Here is a 15,293-nt window from a genome sequence, read left to right on the forward strand (position 1 = left end):
AGTTGCTTTCCGCCTGGCCAAGCCAGGTGCAGAGGTTATCCTGTTCACAGGTACAAAATTGATCCTGGGCTTGATCTCAAATTACCTGAAGTTATAGAAATGTTCTTTCTGCCTTGCGCATTAGCACTCATGTTTTCAGCTTGTTGTGCCTTACTGCCAAAAAAAAGAGTGTAATCCATATCCCTCGTTTTCTCTGCTTACTGAAGTTACGTCTAACTAGCTGGCTTCTAATGTGTAAACAACCAAGTGATACAAAAATAAAGGAGTCTGTTTCCTCACTGAAAGGATATTAATTCGCTAAGATCTTATATCTATTAGTTATTTATACAAAACCCCTGATTTTTGTGCATTGTTGCTCTAATTTAATCTTTCAGAACATGAAAGCAGTGTTGCTAATTCACTTTTCAAACAAAAAATTAAAAAATCCACAGCAAGCGCTGTCCTGTATTTTCTTTTGTCACTTAATCTGTGTCACTGTCTTCCTGTCCTGCTGCACACCCTTAGGTACTCGCCCTCACAAGTGCCCAGACTGCGACATGGCCTTTGTGACTAGTGGAGAGTTGGTTCGGCATCGCCGCTACAAACACACCCACGAGAAACCATTCAAATGTTCCATGTGTGACTATGCGAGTGTGGAGGTATGGGACTTGCTACGGTGCTGAGTGCTTCCTTGTGCACTTCAAAGCTTGTTCGCCATCTGTTACAAACTCTGCTCTTAGGCATTTCCTCTTTGGTCATCTGGTTGAAAGGCTCTGGGCAAAAGAAGTTATAAATCAGGGCTGCTCTTGGAAGCAAATGGTGGGGTTTCCTCAGTGAATCAGAAAGCAGTTTGAGATCACTTACATAAATCCTAGGTGATATCCATTTCCTTTTGGAGACAATAGTTGTCGTTGTTTCTGAAATGATTTGTCCTTTAAGCTGATTGCAGGAATTGTAGTGTGCTCCATGTTGAAGGAGACAGACATTTTCTGCTGCAGTGGGATGTCTTCAGTCCACAGTGCCCTCCCATTTTAGAAACATGCATTCTGCACATCATCTGTTTATGCCACGAAGGTGTCTGTAGCTAAAACTAATGAGCCTTTGTCACAGTATTGGTGAAAAGCATCTTTGCTAATGTTAGATGATAGCTTAATTTGCCTGAGCAGATTAGACATTCTTGAATGCCTTCCCTCCATGCCGTATTGTTAGATACTTTACAGGACAGCTTTTATATTGTGAAAGGAAATTTGAGCCAGATGATGAGCAACATAATTTTAAAAAATGAGATGTCTGCAGTGGAAGAAGGCTACAGTGGGAGAACTTGAGTAGGGACATCAGGCTTTTTTTTCCTACCCACGCTGTGCCTGCAGTGCTGTCACTTCAGGCCCTGTGGTTTGAGGGCTGAATAAGTTATGTTGCAGAGGTTTTCACAGTATAAATTAGGAAAGAATAACCAAGTTGGTCCTTATGAGGTCATGCTGCTTTTTGTAGGCATAAGTTGGTGATTAAGCAGCGTGATCAGGCTGGAGTAGAAAATGCCATACCGTTGGTGTTCTTGCTTTGAGCTGGGTTTGTACCTTCTAAATAAAAGCAGGAGAAGAAAAGAATTAAGCTTCCCCACAACGCTTCCCTGTGTCTCTTCAGGATACTTTAAAATTTTAGGGTGTCTTCAGATGCTGAGATGGTCAGTAACAGTAAGGTGAGCACAGAGTCTAAATCAGGCCTCAGTGAGTGTGGGAACAAGCATCAAGCAAAACTGGGAGTGAAGCTGGGAGGTGAGGTAGAGTGGGCAGGAGCAAGTGGCTGTGTGCAGTGAGAAAGTGGCACTGGAAATGGCAACATGCTTGTTTGGTTTTGTGCCTAAATAAATATAAACTACCTTAAACTCTTGACTGATTTCTTGTTGTTTTGGCAGTCTGGCCTGCTCATCTGTGCTAAACTCAGTCTTGCTCTTGGCTTCCAGGTTAGCAAACTGAAACGCCACATCCGTTCGCACACCGGAGAGCGCCCGTTCCAGTGCAGCCTGTGCAGCTATGCCAGCAGGGACACCTACAAACTGAAGAGGCACATGAGGACCCACTCCGGTACTGATGCCAAATTCTCTTAATGTCAGAGTGCTGAGGCTGTGTACGGTGTGTGCTGACACACAGCAAAACAAATATCATTGTGTAGCTTAATATAAAACCTTTATGAAGTGTGTAGCTGAAGAGAATGCACCACGATTTGTAAGCACTTGTAAATTCATAACCTGATAAAATTACTGCGCTGAGAAATGAGCTTGGAGGATTCTGATTTCCAGTTTGACTGTGAGGTGATAAAATGCAGGCACCTGTAGTATGAACGCTACTGTTTTCAGTGTTCCACTTGAAGAGTAGAGTCACTTGCAGTCTCATGCTCTAGTGCAGTTTTAAAAGCATCTCATGCATGTTAGTTCATAAAGATGCTAATTTTTTCTTCAATATAAATAGGGATGATTTTAGCACAGAATGTTACTGCAGTACCAAATTAATCATGTTGCTAAAATTGAAGGGGGGGGAAAGATGCCCTTTTATGTATTCATGAACATTCAGAACCTCCACCCAAAAAAAATCTGATGTCACTTGCTCTCTTCTGGCAGCCTGCATGTAGGTCTTGCTTGCATTTCTCAGAGTAAGAATAATTTAACTTCCTTAAGGATCGAACTTTAGTTTCTTTGTAGAAAGATTCTTACTGGAGCTAAAACTTGCAGAGAGAGACATTATTGAGTTCTTTGTAGAATTACTGTTTCTTTTGTCTAGCTGCATGTTGCAGGTTTCTGGGAGGTTCTTTGGGGCTTCTTGGTGAGATTTCTTTTTAATAAAAGTACTTGTTCTATTTTTTCCTTTTGCTCCTGAAGGAGAGAAGCCATATGAATGTTACATCTGCCATGCTCGCTTCACTCAGAGCGGTACCATGAAGATGCACATTTTGCAGAAGCACACGGAGAATGTGGCCAAATTCCACTGTCCTCACTGTGATACTGTTATAGCGAGAAAGAGTGACCTGGGTATGTGTCCCCCAAACGTGGCCATTTGCTGAAGATGGTACAAAACTTCCCAGTATTAGAGTTCACATATCCCAGCTGCTATCTCTTAACCCAGTACCCAGTCTGGTAACTGCACAGCATGAAGCGCTGCTTCTTCACATGTGGGACTGGTAACACACACCTTTAGCTTACCATAGCTGCTGCAAGTTAGAACAATTTTCAGTTTCTTCTCATTATTTGAATTTTTTTTTTCCAAGCATACAAGTTAAGTTTGCCCATAGATGCAAGGCATTTATTGAACTTGGACTGAGATTTCAGCAGCATAAGGATTGGGATCTGAAAAGCAAGAAGATCACTTGGCTTAACCTTCTGCACATTGGAAGCCATTAAGTTTCATGCAGAGATATTTTTATCAAGTTAAAAGGTTTGAATTAGACCAAGTATTAAACTCTCCAGGATTTGGAGCTGTGTGTTCACAAAAGCCCTGAGTCCTTGCAGCAGGACATTCCTGATCTAGTGAGCAGTACCCAGTGTGATTCCAGCAGGCAAGCTCTTCTGTTTCTAGAAGGTGACAAACAATACTGTGCCCAAAGCAGCTGAGAGAAAAGAAGGAGCCACGATTTGGCAGAACTTTCTGTCTTTAAACAGAATTATCACCCAAGTAATGGGAAGGCAGGTTCCCTTCCAGTAAAGACAAGTGCTACAGTGAGAGGCAGTTTGAGAGGAAGGCAGTCAGTTGATGTCAGGAGCAAACAAGCTGATTTACAACAGAGGAAAACTGATGTTAGCTATGAAGAATTTTTCTTCTAATAATGCTTTAATCTACCCTAAGCTACCTTGTGCAGCTGTGGTGTGCTCTTAGTTGAAGGATTTTAAAGAAGTGACTAAAACCTCTGTTGGGGATTATCTGCTGGTGTCCCTGTTGCCTTCTAGCCCTGTCACTCTGACTTCTAATCCTGCAGAAAATCCTGTTTCCCCTGCTGAATTACCTGGCTTCTGGCTGTATCCAGGCAATTCGAGTTAGTCTTAAACATAGCAGTCCACAAGACACTTTAGTTTGACAATCACTTGTCATCAAATGTAAGTGTCCTGAATCAGCACAGATTGCAACTAATAACCAAATCCGGAATCCTGTGGAAAGTCTTAATGGAGTTTTTCTGCAAGCTATTTCTGTCTGGAAATTGTTCTAGTTGATCCTGCTTACGAGTCCTTCAGGTTTTTTGTTGAATCCTAAATTAACTATTCCACTGTTTTGGCTGAGCTTGGGAGGGAGCATCACTGAAGGGCCATGGGCTCATCTTTCATGCTTGGAAAGCCATGGTGATAAAAGCTTCTGATTCCTTTTCCTGTAGGTGTCCACTTGCGGAAGCAGCATTCCTACATCGAGCAGGGCAAGAAGTGTCGCTACTGTGATGCTGTGTTCCATGAGAGGTATGCCCTCATCCAGCATCAAAAGTCCCACAAGAATGAGAAGCGCTTCAAGTGTGACCAGTGTGATTATGCCTGCAGACAGGTAAGCTGGGGGCACTGGCACCCCTCAGGAGTGTTGGGACAGGAGCTGAAAATACCAGGTAGAAATCTTAGCTGTTAGGTTTGACCAGCTGTCAAGATTGAGTTAGCTGTCTAAATCTTTTGAAGGGTGTAAAGGAGAGTACAGGTGGCCTTTTCTTGGTGTGATGCTGTCCTGTAGAGAAGAACCTTCTAATTAACAACCTTAATGGACCTGTTTACCAAGGGATAAGAGTCTATGTAGAATGGAAGTAGCTAGAACTGAATATGCCATCAATCAAGGTGTTCTTGCATTGCTGTGGAATCATTCTTTTCCTGATATTAAGCATAAAATGTTGGCCTCATTTTAGCTGAAAATTCACTTTTCTGTATCCATTTATGTGAGTTTCCATTTTTCTTGCCCGTGCCAGGAGCGACACATGGTCATGCACAAACGGACCCATACTGGAGAAAAGCCTTATGCCTGTAGCCATTGTGATAAAACCTTCCGCCAGAAGCAGCTCCTCGACATGCACTTCAAGAGATACCACGATCCCAACTTTGTCCCTGCTGCCTTTGTCTGCTCCAAGTGTGGCAAAACATTCACTCGCAGGGTAAGGGAATATGCTTTGAATTGGGGAGGGTTGGGGTGGAGTGAAGCTTTTTTACCCAAGGGGAGGGAAATGTTTACCCAAAAGGAAAGATGGGTGAGATACAGGGTGAAATATAACTCTCTAAATAGAGCCCTTCTCTCTGAGAGGGAAAGAGAGGGGAGAGAATGCAGAATTGGTAGCAACACACATTAGTGTTGACATCATGAGCAATGTGAAAATGCAACTTTATGAATAAAGTTAATGAATGTACCCGTTTCCCCTAAAGAATCTCTTTTAAAAAAAAGCAAAAGACACAGTTACCAGAAATGTGTTTGAAAACAGAGAGGCAGAATGTCTGGTCTTGAATTCAGTATATGTTTTAACTTTTCTTGTGTTTTTAATCTTTCACTGAGTAGAACACAATGGCCAGACATGCTGATAACTGCTCTGGCCTAGATGGTGGGGAAGGAGAGAACGGAGGAGAGACAAAGAAGGGCAAACGTGGCCGAAAGAGAAAGATGCGTTCTAAGAAAGAAGATTCTTCTGATAGTGGTAAGAACAGCTCTGTACCTTCTGAGAATTACAGGTCTGTGATTCACTGTGTGTGTTAGCTGCTGGTTTGCCAGTTCTGCAGGTTTCTTCTGGCACTTGAAAGAGTCTTGTCTGGTTGGCAAACAGAGAATATGATGGTACACGGCCAAGTACAGAGGGATGTACTGCCTGTGAGGGATAATATAGATCCTGCTGTCCAGGCCTGTTCCAAGACAGTAGTTTAAAAAACACTGTCCGACACCCCTTGTGTCAGCTGTGCCATTCCTGTCCTGCCTGTGTGGGAAACTGGTAATTTTTTTCAGAGTCCTAAAAGAGACTGCATGGTTCTGTGGTGCATTGCTATGAAATGTTACTTGATCCTACTTCACCATTACTGGGTGGCATGTCCAGACAACTCCACCACTGAATAGCTTGGCTACTTCTGTGGAGGAAGGCTGGCAACATCCAGGGGAATGGTGGAGATTAATACTTATTTGTGAAGGAAAATCTCAGTCCTAGTCCTGTCTTCTGGTAGAGGAAAAACTTCATCACATCATCAACAGGAAAAGCCAAGTAGAGTCTCAAGACCAACCAGTTCAAAGATGATTTTGCAAAAGGAGTGTTTCTGATTAGTCTTTTATCTGGAGCACTTTATGTAATTAATCAAGGGGTGTAGGTTGGGAGAACAGGGATATTTCTGGCTAGAGAACCGCGTATCTGAAATTCTCACATGGCAAACAAGTTTTAGGATGAGTATGATCAAATGATTTGTGAACCTTGATTCAAAAACTAGAAGTTGGTGCTTAAACTCATGTTTGAATAGATATTTGGAAAAATGTATTAGGTGAGTTAAGCACGTGTTATCTAATTCTGCATTTAAAACAAAAAAAGGTAAGGGAGGCAGGGTAAAATAACTGATTGAAGGTAATTCAAAATGTGGCATTCTGGAGTATTGCATTCTTAGTAAACTTTCTGGGAGTTTAGCCTGTTTCAAAAACTCAAATTTTATTTAGTTGGTCTGGCTTTAAAACAGGTTTTTTTGGAGGAAGCTGGTAAAAAGTCAGGCTTGTTAATGAGCTGATGCTATGCAGTGAATGATGCCCAGGGTCTGTGGCTGAAGGAATCCCTTCAGCCTCAGTGAAAGTGGCAAGTCTGGGTTGACCTCAGGAGTTATCTGATAGATATGAAGAATCGACCAGTGTGAGCTGAGTAGGTGTAAGAAAGATGTCCTAATCACCAGCTTGAGGAATTGCTTTATTCACTGTTGTGTCTGTTTGGAGATCTGCAGTTTCGTGAGGTTTGGCAACTACTAAATACCTAAAAATTACGAGCAAAGCTGGGATGAAATCGACCCACTTGTATTAATGGGGGGAAAGACCAAATAGTGAAAGATAACTTTTTGTCTCCTGGCTGTCCAACATTAGACAGAGTGTTAATTGATACTGACTGAGTTGAGGGGAGAATGTAAAGAACCTCTAAAAAGGTGGGACCTGAGAAATCCAGTAAATAAATTCCTCATGGGGTATCCCTTGAGTGACTGTAAAATCATGCAATATATACATGCTTCAGTGTGTGAGCTTGGGGTTTTTCCCTTGTGGCCCACATAAGTCATGAGTGAAGCCACTCCTCTAGTGAACAGCCTTACAAATTTAAGAGCAATCATTTTGCTGTCCAAACAATATTATCCTATTTGACAGCTCTCACTGCTTTTTGTCTGCTCTGGTTTCGCCCAGAGCACTCTGAATGTGTCGGTGGTCCTCACCTATTAACTTGATGGAGTGTTCTGAAGAATAAAGTATAGAGCTTGAGGAGTACAAGACTGGCTCTTGGATACCTGTTGGGGTTCTCGTGTTTCACAGAGATCCCAGCTGGAGTGGCTGCTACTGCAATTTACATGGGATGTACCTCTTCTATCCTCTTGCCCCTCTGTTTTCCCCACACTTTTTGAAATAGCCTCATCCCCTCTCCTAAACATCCCCTAAGTTGTCCTGTGTGATCCAAAACAGCCTTCTCCTGCATCTCATTGTGTCCCATCCCCAGCCGGGAATTCCCCAGCACCCCATAATATCAAAGGTGATCTCAAGAGCTGCTTCTGTGACTCATTGGGGTGGGTTTCACACCTGGAGGCTCTCCTGGGTGTGGCTTGGACACAACGTTTTTTCTTCAGAAGCTGTGAATTTGGATTCCCGCCTTCCATTGTGCAATGCTGTGCTCCTCTGTGTTGTGCAGGTGGGGCTTGGATGGGCTGTTGGGACCTTCTGATGGGCTTGGGAGTAGCCCAGATGTGTTATTTGGTCTCCTTATTGCTGTTGTCTCTGAGCTCCTTTGTGGATGTGCAGAGTAGCTTTTATCACATAATCTAACATAATTAAATTCCCTTTTGCTTTCTGAAGGGCAGCTTGTTCCCTCTAAGTGAGGGTAACAGATTAACAATCTGTGGCAACAGCTTCTGAACAAAGGCCTTGTTTGCCTTCTTTCTCAGCAGAGTTGACTCCTTTTCGATGGGATTTGATGGTGCTTCTCTGTAGATGAATGTGTTTTATTCTTGCTTAAACTGAAGATTTATCTGACATCCTTTCTTACAGAGGAAAATGCTGAACCAGATTTGGATGATAATGAAGATGAGGAGGAGACAGCAGTAGAAATTGAGGCTGAACCAGAAGTTGAGCAAGAGGCTCCTGCACCACCTCCCAGTAAGAAAAGAAGAGGAAGACCACCAGGCAAAGCTGCCACCCAACCAAAACAATCCCAGCGTAAGTCACGAATTGAAGCTTACCTTACCCTGCTTGCTTGAGCACCTTTTTCCTTGGATTTGGCTGTTCTTGTAGATGTGATCCCTTCAAATGAGATTATTGTAAAAGTGGGTAGCTGTACTTGTCTCTACATTGCTAAGAACTCACCTTGAAATTTGTTGCAAGGGTTTCCTGGTCATGAGGGAGCGTGGCCGCTTCAGGCCATGCTAAAAAGAAAGGATGTTATTTTTTGCTTAGAATTGTTTTATTTCATAGTTGTGCAAACTGCTCACTTCTTTTTGTACCAGTTATGGTGTCTCTGCTGACATACAGTCTTTGGGAAAGCAGCTGTCAGTAAAAACATCGTGGTGTTCTTACCCAGGTAGCTTTTGCAGGTATTGCCACAAACGAACTTGCTTCAGGCCTTTAGTTCTGAGCAAGGGCTGGTGCAGGTGTTGCTTCAGCTCTACAGGGATGTCCTTAAGAATAGACATTGTGACTGTGCAAAGTCAAAGCAAATTAATTTTAGGCTCAAAGTAGGAAGGGAAATTAGTTCCTTCAAGGAGGTAGCGGCTTGGCTGTTTGCTCAGTGCTACAAAGCATGGCCTGTATTCTCTCTGGAATTTTTGTATGGAAACATTTAATGCTGAATTTGTCACTAGCATCACTAAACTTCCCTGAAGTTTAAATTTTACCTTAGGCCCATATATTGATACGGGGTTTGGTTTTGTTCATTATTCTACAAAACACATTGTTTGAAAAATGTTTTAGTATGAAAATGCACACTGGAACTGTTGTACTGGGAACCCATCTTCATACAGGGGCAAGAAAATAGATGCTTGATGCTTGGGTGAGTGAGATGGGTTGAATTGCTCCCCACCCACTGATGTGGCAATGCTTGTTGGGGGCCTCACCTTCCCTTGCCATGGAAGAGTCTTAAGGATCTACCAAAAAGCTGCTTAAGGCATGCAGATTGGCTCTGGAAAAAGTAAAATAATCTGTTTCTCCCCCTCTCCTCCTTTGTTTTTGCCCTTCTAGCTGCAGCAATCATTCAGGTTGAAGACCAGAACACTGGTGAAATTGAAAATATCATAGTTGAAGTGAAGAAAGAACCTGATGCAGAAACAGTAGAGGAAGAGGAGGAAGCTCAGCCTGCTGTAGTGGAAGCTCCCAATGGAGACCTCACCCCTGAGATGATTCTCAGCATGATGGACCGGTGATGGAGGAAGACCACGCTGGCTGACTGAACTGGCCTGGGCTGTGTTTAAGCGGCTCAAATCTATTTTTTTTCCTTTAATCTTTTTTCTTGGCTTTGGGAAATGCATCATTTTAGACCATTTTACCAAACATACTGGGAAATAAAACGATGTTAGAATGTGATTTAACTAGAACTTGCTGTTTTATGTTAGCATTACAGGATCATGGAACATTAGGAAATATTTTGGAGTCCTTGAGGGTTTCCTCTGAGATGCTTGATTTAGTTTTGCTCTGAACTGCATTGTAAAGCTGGTCCAAGGGCCATGTTTACATGCACCAAGTTTTAATATACAAAAGTGGAAGCCTTGACTAGAGTATGTGGAAAACCACTCCGGACTTGCCCTTCCAGTTCCCAGAGTCCTTGAGCCTCTTCTCTCCGTAGTGTTTTTAATTGTAAATGCAGACTTGGGAAGGTTCTAGACTTTTGAAATGTTTTTTTGGTTGGTTTTTCTTTTTTTTTTCTTTTTTTTTTCCTCCGCTTTTTCCCACTGCGTAGCTCCGGTTCTCCAAGTCGGCTGCACACGGTAGTTTTGGCATGCTCCAACTGGTTTCTGTCCTTAATATGCTTTGCTTTCTGCAAAGCATTTCTGTAATGGTCAAGCTTGTAAATAACTTTTTTTTTACATTTTAATCTTTTTCCATTAATTAAGAGGTATGCAAAAATGCAGTTTAAATAAACCCCAGTATTCTAATTCCTTTCAAACTAAGTGACAAGAGAATTGATAGAGTGTAAATGTTGGAAAAGCTGTTGATAAGGTAGAGAAAAGATGTACCCAGACTATTGCTTGCAGAACAAGAGAAACCCACATGTGAAATCTGGTTTTGAAGCACAAAAAAATGGTATTTTATAGACTCTTAGACTGGCTTGGGTTAGAAGGTACTTACAGACCATCTAGTTCTACCCCCCTGCCATGGGCAGGGACACCTTTCACTAGACCAGCTTCCTCCAAGCTCTGTCCAACCTGGCCTTGAATACTTCCAGGGATTCAGGGGCAGTTTCTCTGGACAACCTGTGCCAGGGCCTCACCATCCTCACAAGGAAGAATTTCTTCCTAATAGCCCATCTAACCCTGCCCTCTGTCAGTTTAAAGCCATTCCCTGTTCTTGTGTCTCTCCATTCCCTTGCCAAAAGTCCTTCTCCAGCACTCTTGTAGGCTCCCTGCAGGTTCTGGAAGGCCACAATTAGATAATCCCAAAACCTTCTCTTCTCCAGGCTGAATAACTCCAGCTCTCTCAGTCTTTCCTCATAGGAATGGTGCTCCATCCCTCGAATCATGTTTGTGGCCTCCTCCGGACTTGCTCCGACAGGTCGATGTCCTCCTTGGCCTAGGAATCCCAGAGCTGGATGCAGCACTGCAGGTGGGGTCTCGCCTGAGTGGAGCAGAGGGGCAGAATTCCCCCCTTCTTGCTGCCCATGGGGCTTTGGATGCAGCCCAGCACCCAGGACCAGGGCATGTCCAGTCTTACCCACCAGCTCCCCCCAGTCCTTCTCCCCAGGGCTGCTCTTGATCTGTTCATTCCCACCCTGGACTGATCCCAAGGGTTGCCCCAACCCAGGTGCACCACCTTGCACTGGGTCTTGTTAAGCCTCATGAGATTCCCATGGGCCACTTCTTGAGCTTGTCCAGATCCCTCTGGATGGCCCTGTCCTTCAGGGGTGTCACGGCACCCTAAGCTTGCTCTTACCAAACTTGCTGAGGGTCCACTTGATCCCTTCATCTATGCCATTAACGGTGATACTAAATAACACTGGTCCCAGTGTGGACCCCTGAGGGACACCAGTCACTGCTGTCCATCGGGACTCTGAGCCGTTGACCACTGCCCTCTGGATGTGACCAGCCAATTTGACACATAGAATTAACCTTTTTGAGTTATAATTTCACGAATACATTTTCTTTGCTCTATCTTGTAGTTGTATTTTGTGTTTATGAATCTTTTGTTAAGACAAAAGTGGTGATTTATAAGTGGGTCACTGCAGCCCTCAACCTGGGCCAGGAAATTTTATTAATAGGTCAGTAATTCTACAATTTTTGAATCTCTGATAAAGACAAAAAAAGGAATAATGTGAAATACAAATGATGCCTGTATATGAAAATGTCACATGTTAAAATATGTAAGCTTTTTATAGAGCCTCAGTCTTGCTGATTTCAAACAAATTTTTCTTCTATGTATCGCTTTTAAGAGAGCTATCAGTTTAGCTATCAGACTCTAGGTTGATGCATTTTTGTACTTAGCTGTACTGTGTGAAATTTTTCATTATTTTAGGAAGCCAACATGGGAAAAAAATACTGTTATAAAATATGTAATGGGGTTTGAAAGCTGGGAAGGAGAATATACTGCTGTACAGCTAATAAATAATAACGGATTAACATGTGTGCTCACTGGCTGCTTTCTTTGTGTATATCAATGGTGCGACCTGGCAGCCATCTCCAGATGGAAAAGCTGCTCTTCCCAGAAGGATGCTGTCAACAGGGACCAGCTCCTTTCTCGCTGCAGGTGTTCCCTCTGCTCCGTGCTGAATGCAAGGTACCTGTCCATGACCTTAAATCAGGGTGTGCCACCCTGTGTGTAGAGGAGAGAGGATGTAAAATGCAAATGTTGGCGTTCACAGCTTGAGCTTGGAGTAACATGGAATGCATGTTAACAGGAATATCGTTTCCATTTCATTCTGAAAAATGGGACTGGTACTTGGGTGGAGTTTCTGTGGTGTGTTTTTTTAGTTGCTGTGACGGCAGCTTAGGGAGCCAGCTGTGGGCAGTCACTGCAGGTTCAGGATAGAACCTCCTCCTGCCGGTATGGGAGTCACTGCAGATGACACTACTTAGGAGTTTGTAACCAAGCACAAGAGTTGCTAGTTCTGGTTTCCACTAGGTGTTTGGTGACTAGTTATCCCTGGTCCTGAGAGATGGTCCTTCTATGACTTCCTAAGGAAAGCCTGTCTGGAGGTGGAAGCCTGGAGTGCTCAGCAGGATGGAGGCTTGTTGGAGCAGGTGGGAGGGGTTGTGTAAGGGATGCTTCAGTGAGAAGTCAGGTCTGAGAAATGGGTAAATCCTCAAGTGCTTTCCCAGCTGGACAAGGAGCTTGTGTACTCGGAAGCCAAAGATGTTTCAGTCTGAGGCAGTGCTCAGGTGGTTTTGCATAAGCCTGGAGGGAGGCTTTGTGGTGAGTGGGAAAACCAAAGGTGTCCTTGGGATCTGCAAGGAGAGCCATCACCATCTTTTAAAGCCCGTGGCTCAACCCAGTGCTGACGAGTGGGGTGTGAAGGATTGTGCAGTGGCTTTGCTTTAGGTGGTGGCCCAAGGAGGTGCCACACATGCTCCAGCAGAGACCTCCCTTGGTCTGAGTGTTCCACATGCAGCAGCTCATGCTGTTGTACCCAGGCCTGGGTGACACCAAAGCAGGTGCTGCAGCTCTCCTGGAATTCAGAAGAGCTGGAGGAGGTGGCTGTGTGGGAACAGCTTAATGGGGGGGCTGAAAGGAAGAGAGTCTGAGAAGTGTCTTTGTCCACAGACCACAGGTGTGGTTTGGCCCGAGTGGCCTCTGTAGTGCTCATCTGAGGAATGATTTCTGAGCAACTTTATTGTGATCTCATTCCAGAACTTTCTTCACAGACCCCAGCAAAGGTTTAGTGAGGATGGGAGCTGTCACCCTGTGGCTATTCTCTTTTTTTCCCCAGCCTGGCGTGTTACCTTGCAATCTGCTCAGTTGACCTGGTTTCTCAGTGCTTGCTCAGTCGATGGTCCTGTTATGCAGACTGGGTTTTATTTGATTTGAGCTCGGGCTCCTGCCTTGGGCAGGGATCTCTGCTTGTCTGCCTCTTGCAAGCTTCCGGTTTGCCCTGGGAGGAGCTGCTGTGGAGAGAAGCAGAGCAATATCCCAGCCTGCTCCCGAGGACACGCATCCAGGGCAGCATCCACAGCCTGAATATGGGCAGAACACTTCTGCTCAACCCAAGAGCTGTTACCAGTGCTGGAAAAGCTGTCCTTGGGCTGTGAGTGAAAAGCCAGGGCTGGGATGGATCCAAGGAGCATCACTGCCTCTGCCAGGGGCTTGGCCTGGCTACCACCCCTGGTGCTTGGGCTGCTGTCCTCTGCTGCTCACAGAGGAGGTCTGTTGCTCCGGGCATCCTGATGTGCCTGTGCTTGCACAGAGGCAGGGAACACTTGTCCACGTGGATATCTGCCCCTCTCCTGGGGTGCTACACTGGTGCTCGGAATGTTCCAGCAAGCGGGACCCAGTATTTTGGGGAATGAGCTTCGGATGCAGCTTGCCTGGAGATCCTCTGTGCTTCTAATCTTCCATAGAAGCCATTCTGATGGGTGCAATGGGACAGCTGCTCCCTCTGTCCTGAATATCCTTGCATGACAAAGCTGGAAAATTGTGCCCTTTTGAGAAGTTCAGATACCAATAGCCTGGCCTCATCTCATCCTGGAAAAAACATGGATCCAGCCAGGACTGTTGCTTGTGGCTGCTGACTCCACTGGGTGGTGAACACCCTCTGCCCTTCCTCTTCCTGGTGCTCATCCATCCGCTGACGTAGCTCAGGAGGCTCAAGGAGGTGCCTTGGCAGAGGTTGGTCCTTGCCCTGAGCCGTGTTCTCCCCAGTCACCTCGCTGAAAAGAGCTTTGTGCTGTGGCTGGGCTCTGTGAAGATGCCTTCCCTGCAGGGAGACACTTCCTGCCTTTGCTTTCACACGGAGGGTGGTTTCGGAAGCGCTGTGGCCCCAGGTGCATGTGGCAGGAGGGCAACATCACCCATTGCTTCCAGAGACCACCTTCTCCCGAGTCATTCTACCTCTGGGAAAGCTCTGTGAGCCCCTGGTTGGCAGATTGCAGTCTGGAACTTGGAAGTTTGTCAGAAAGGACCAATTTTGGGGAGAAGGCAGCTGGCACTGTCTGTCCCAGTGGATGCTGGTCACAGGGACCCAGGCTGCTGGCTGAGAGCAGCTCTGCCTCTCCCTCAGCACCTTTCCTGAGTCTCTAATGGGGCCAAGCTGAGCCACCAGTGGGAAACACCGAGTCCAGGGAAGCTCTGCAGCATGTCATGGGGCGCACAACAGCTTCCTGGTCCAGAGCCTTCCTGTATGAGTGGAGTGGTTGATGTGCTCAGTCCTGTTGCTCCAAGGAGGTCACCTGGCTTCTGCCTCTCGTCCTTGCTTTGGGACAGCACCTTTGTCCCTTTGGCAGGATGGCTGGGGCATTTCTGCTCTAGAAAAGCCCTTCCGTCAGCATCCTGCCATGGGCACCAGCATCCATCCTCCAGAGAGCAGCCTGCAGTGGTCACCAGCACCCATCTCCATTAGCTCCCCTTGCAGATTCCCAGCGCAAGGTGATGGGGCTGGGCTGACTGCCCAGTGCTGGGAAGAGTAGACTTGCCCTTGCCTCACTCACCGGCCATCTTCAGGCAGAAATATGTCCCCATGAAGCACCTCGGGAAGCTGTGGGACAGGCAGAGGTCATGGACCCTCAAACCTGGAAGGCTGGAGAGTGATGGGGAGATGCTACTGCTTCATGCTGGGAGGCACTGGAGAGGTGTCCTGCTCACCCAGGGGAAGCCACGCGGGAGAAGAAGGGTGCTGGGTAGTGCCGCCCTCTCCTCCCGGCGGGGCCGGTGGGCTGTGGGCACCGTCGCTTTCATTTCTCTTCTCTTGCTCAGGCGGTAAATCTCGCCTGACGGGGCAGGAAGAGGCACCGGGAGGGGGAGGAGGCA

General features: G+C 45.5%; 1 protein-coding gene across 5 annotated transcripts in view; it reads left to right on the forward strand.

The window, feature by feature from the left end:
• Positions 1-11,953, forward strand: part of CTCF (CCCTC-binding factor) — a 35,804-nt gene extending 23,851 nt beyond the window's left edge. For all 5 annotated transcript variants that reach the window (XM_048316564.1, XM_048316561.1, XM_048316562.1 and 2 more), the window contains 8 exons: positions 505-638; positions 1,943-2,063; positions 2,855-3,004; positions 4,336-4,496; positions 4,903-5,085; positions 5,481-5,616; positions 8,181-8,348; positions 9,366-11,953. In XM_048316564.1, coding sequence (XP_048172521.1) covers positions 505-638; positions 1,943-2,063; positions 2,855-3,004; positions 4,336-4,496; positions 4,903-5,085; positions 5,481-5,616; positions 8,181-8,348; positions 9,366-9,547 — 1,235 coding nt within the window. In that variant the 3' untranslated portion in view covers positions 9,548-11,953. The remainder of the gene's footprint in view (positions 1-504; positions 639-1,942; positions 2,064-2,854; positions 3,005-4,335; positions 4,497-4,902; positions 5,086-5,480; positions 5,617-8,180; positions 8,349-9,365) is intronic.
• Positions 11,954-15,293: the final 3,340 nt, after the last annotated feature.

Source organism: Corvus hawaiiensis, chromosome 12 (assembly GCF_020740725.1).
Source record: "Corvus hawaiiensis isolate bCorHaw1 chromosome 12, bCorHaw1.pri.cur, whole genome shotgun sequence".
NCBI classification, from domain to species: Eukaryota; Metazoa; Chordata; class Aves; order Passeriformes; family Corvidae; genus Corvus; species Corvus hawaiiensis.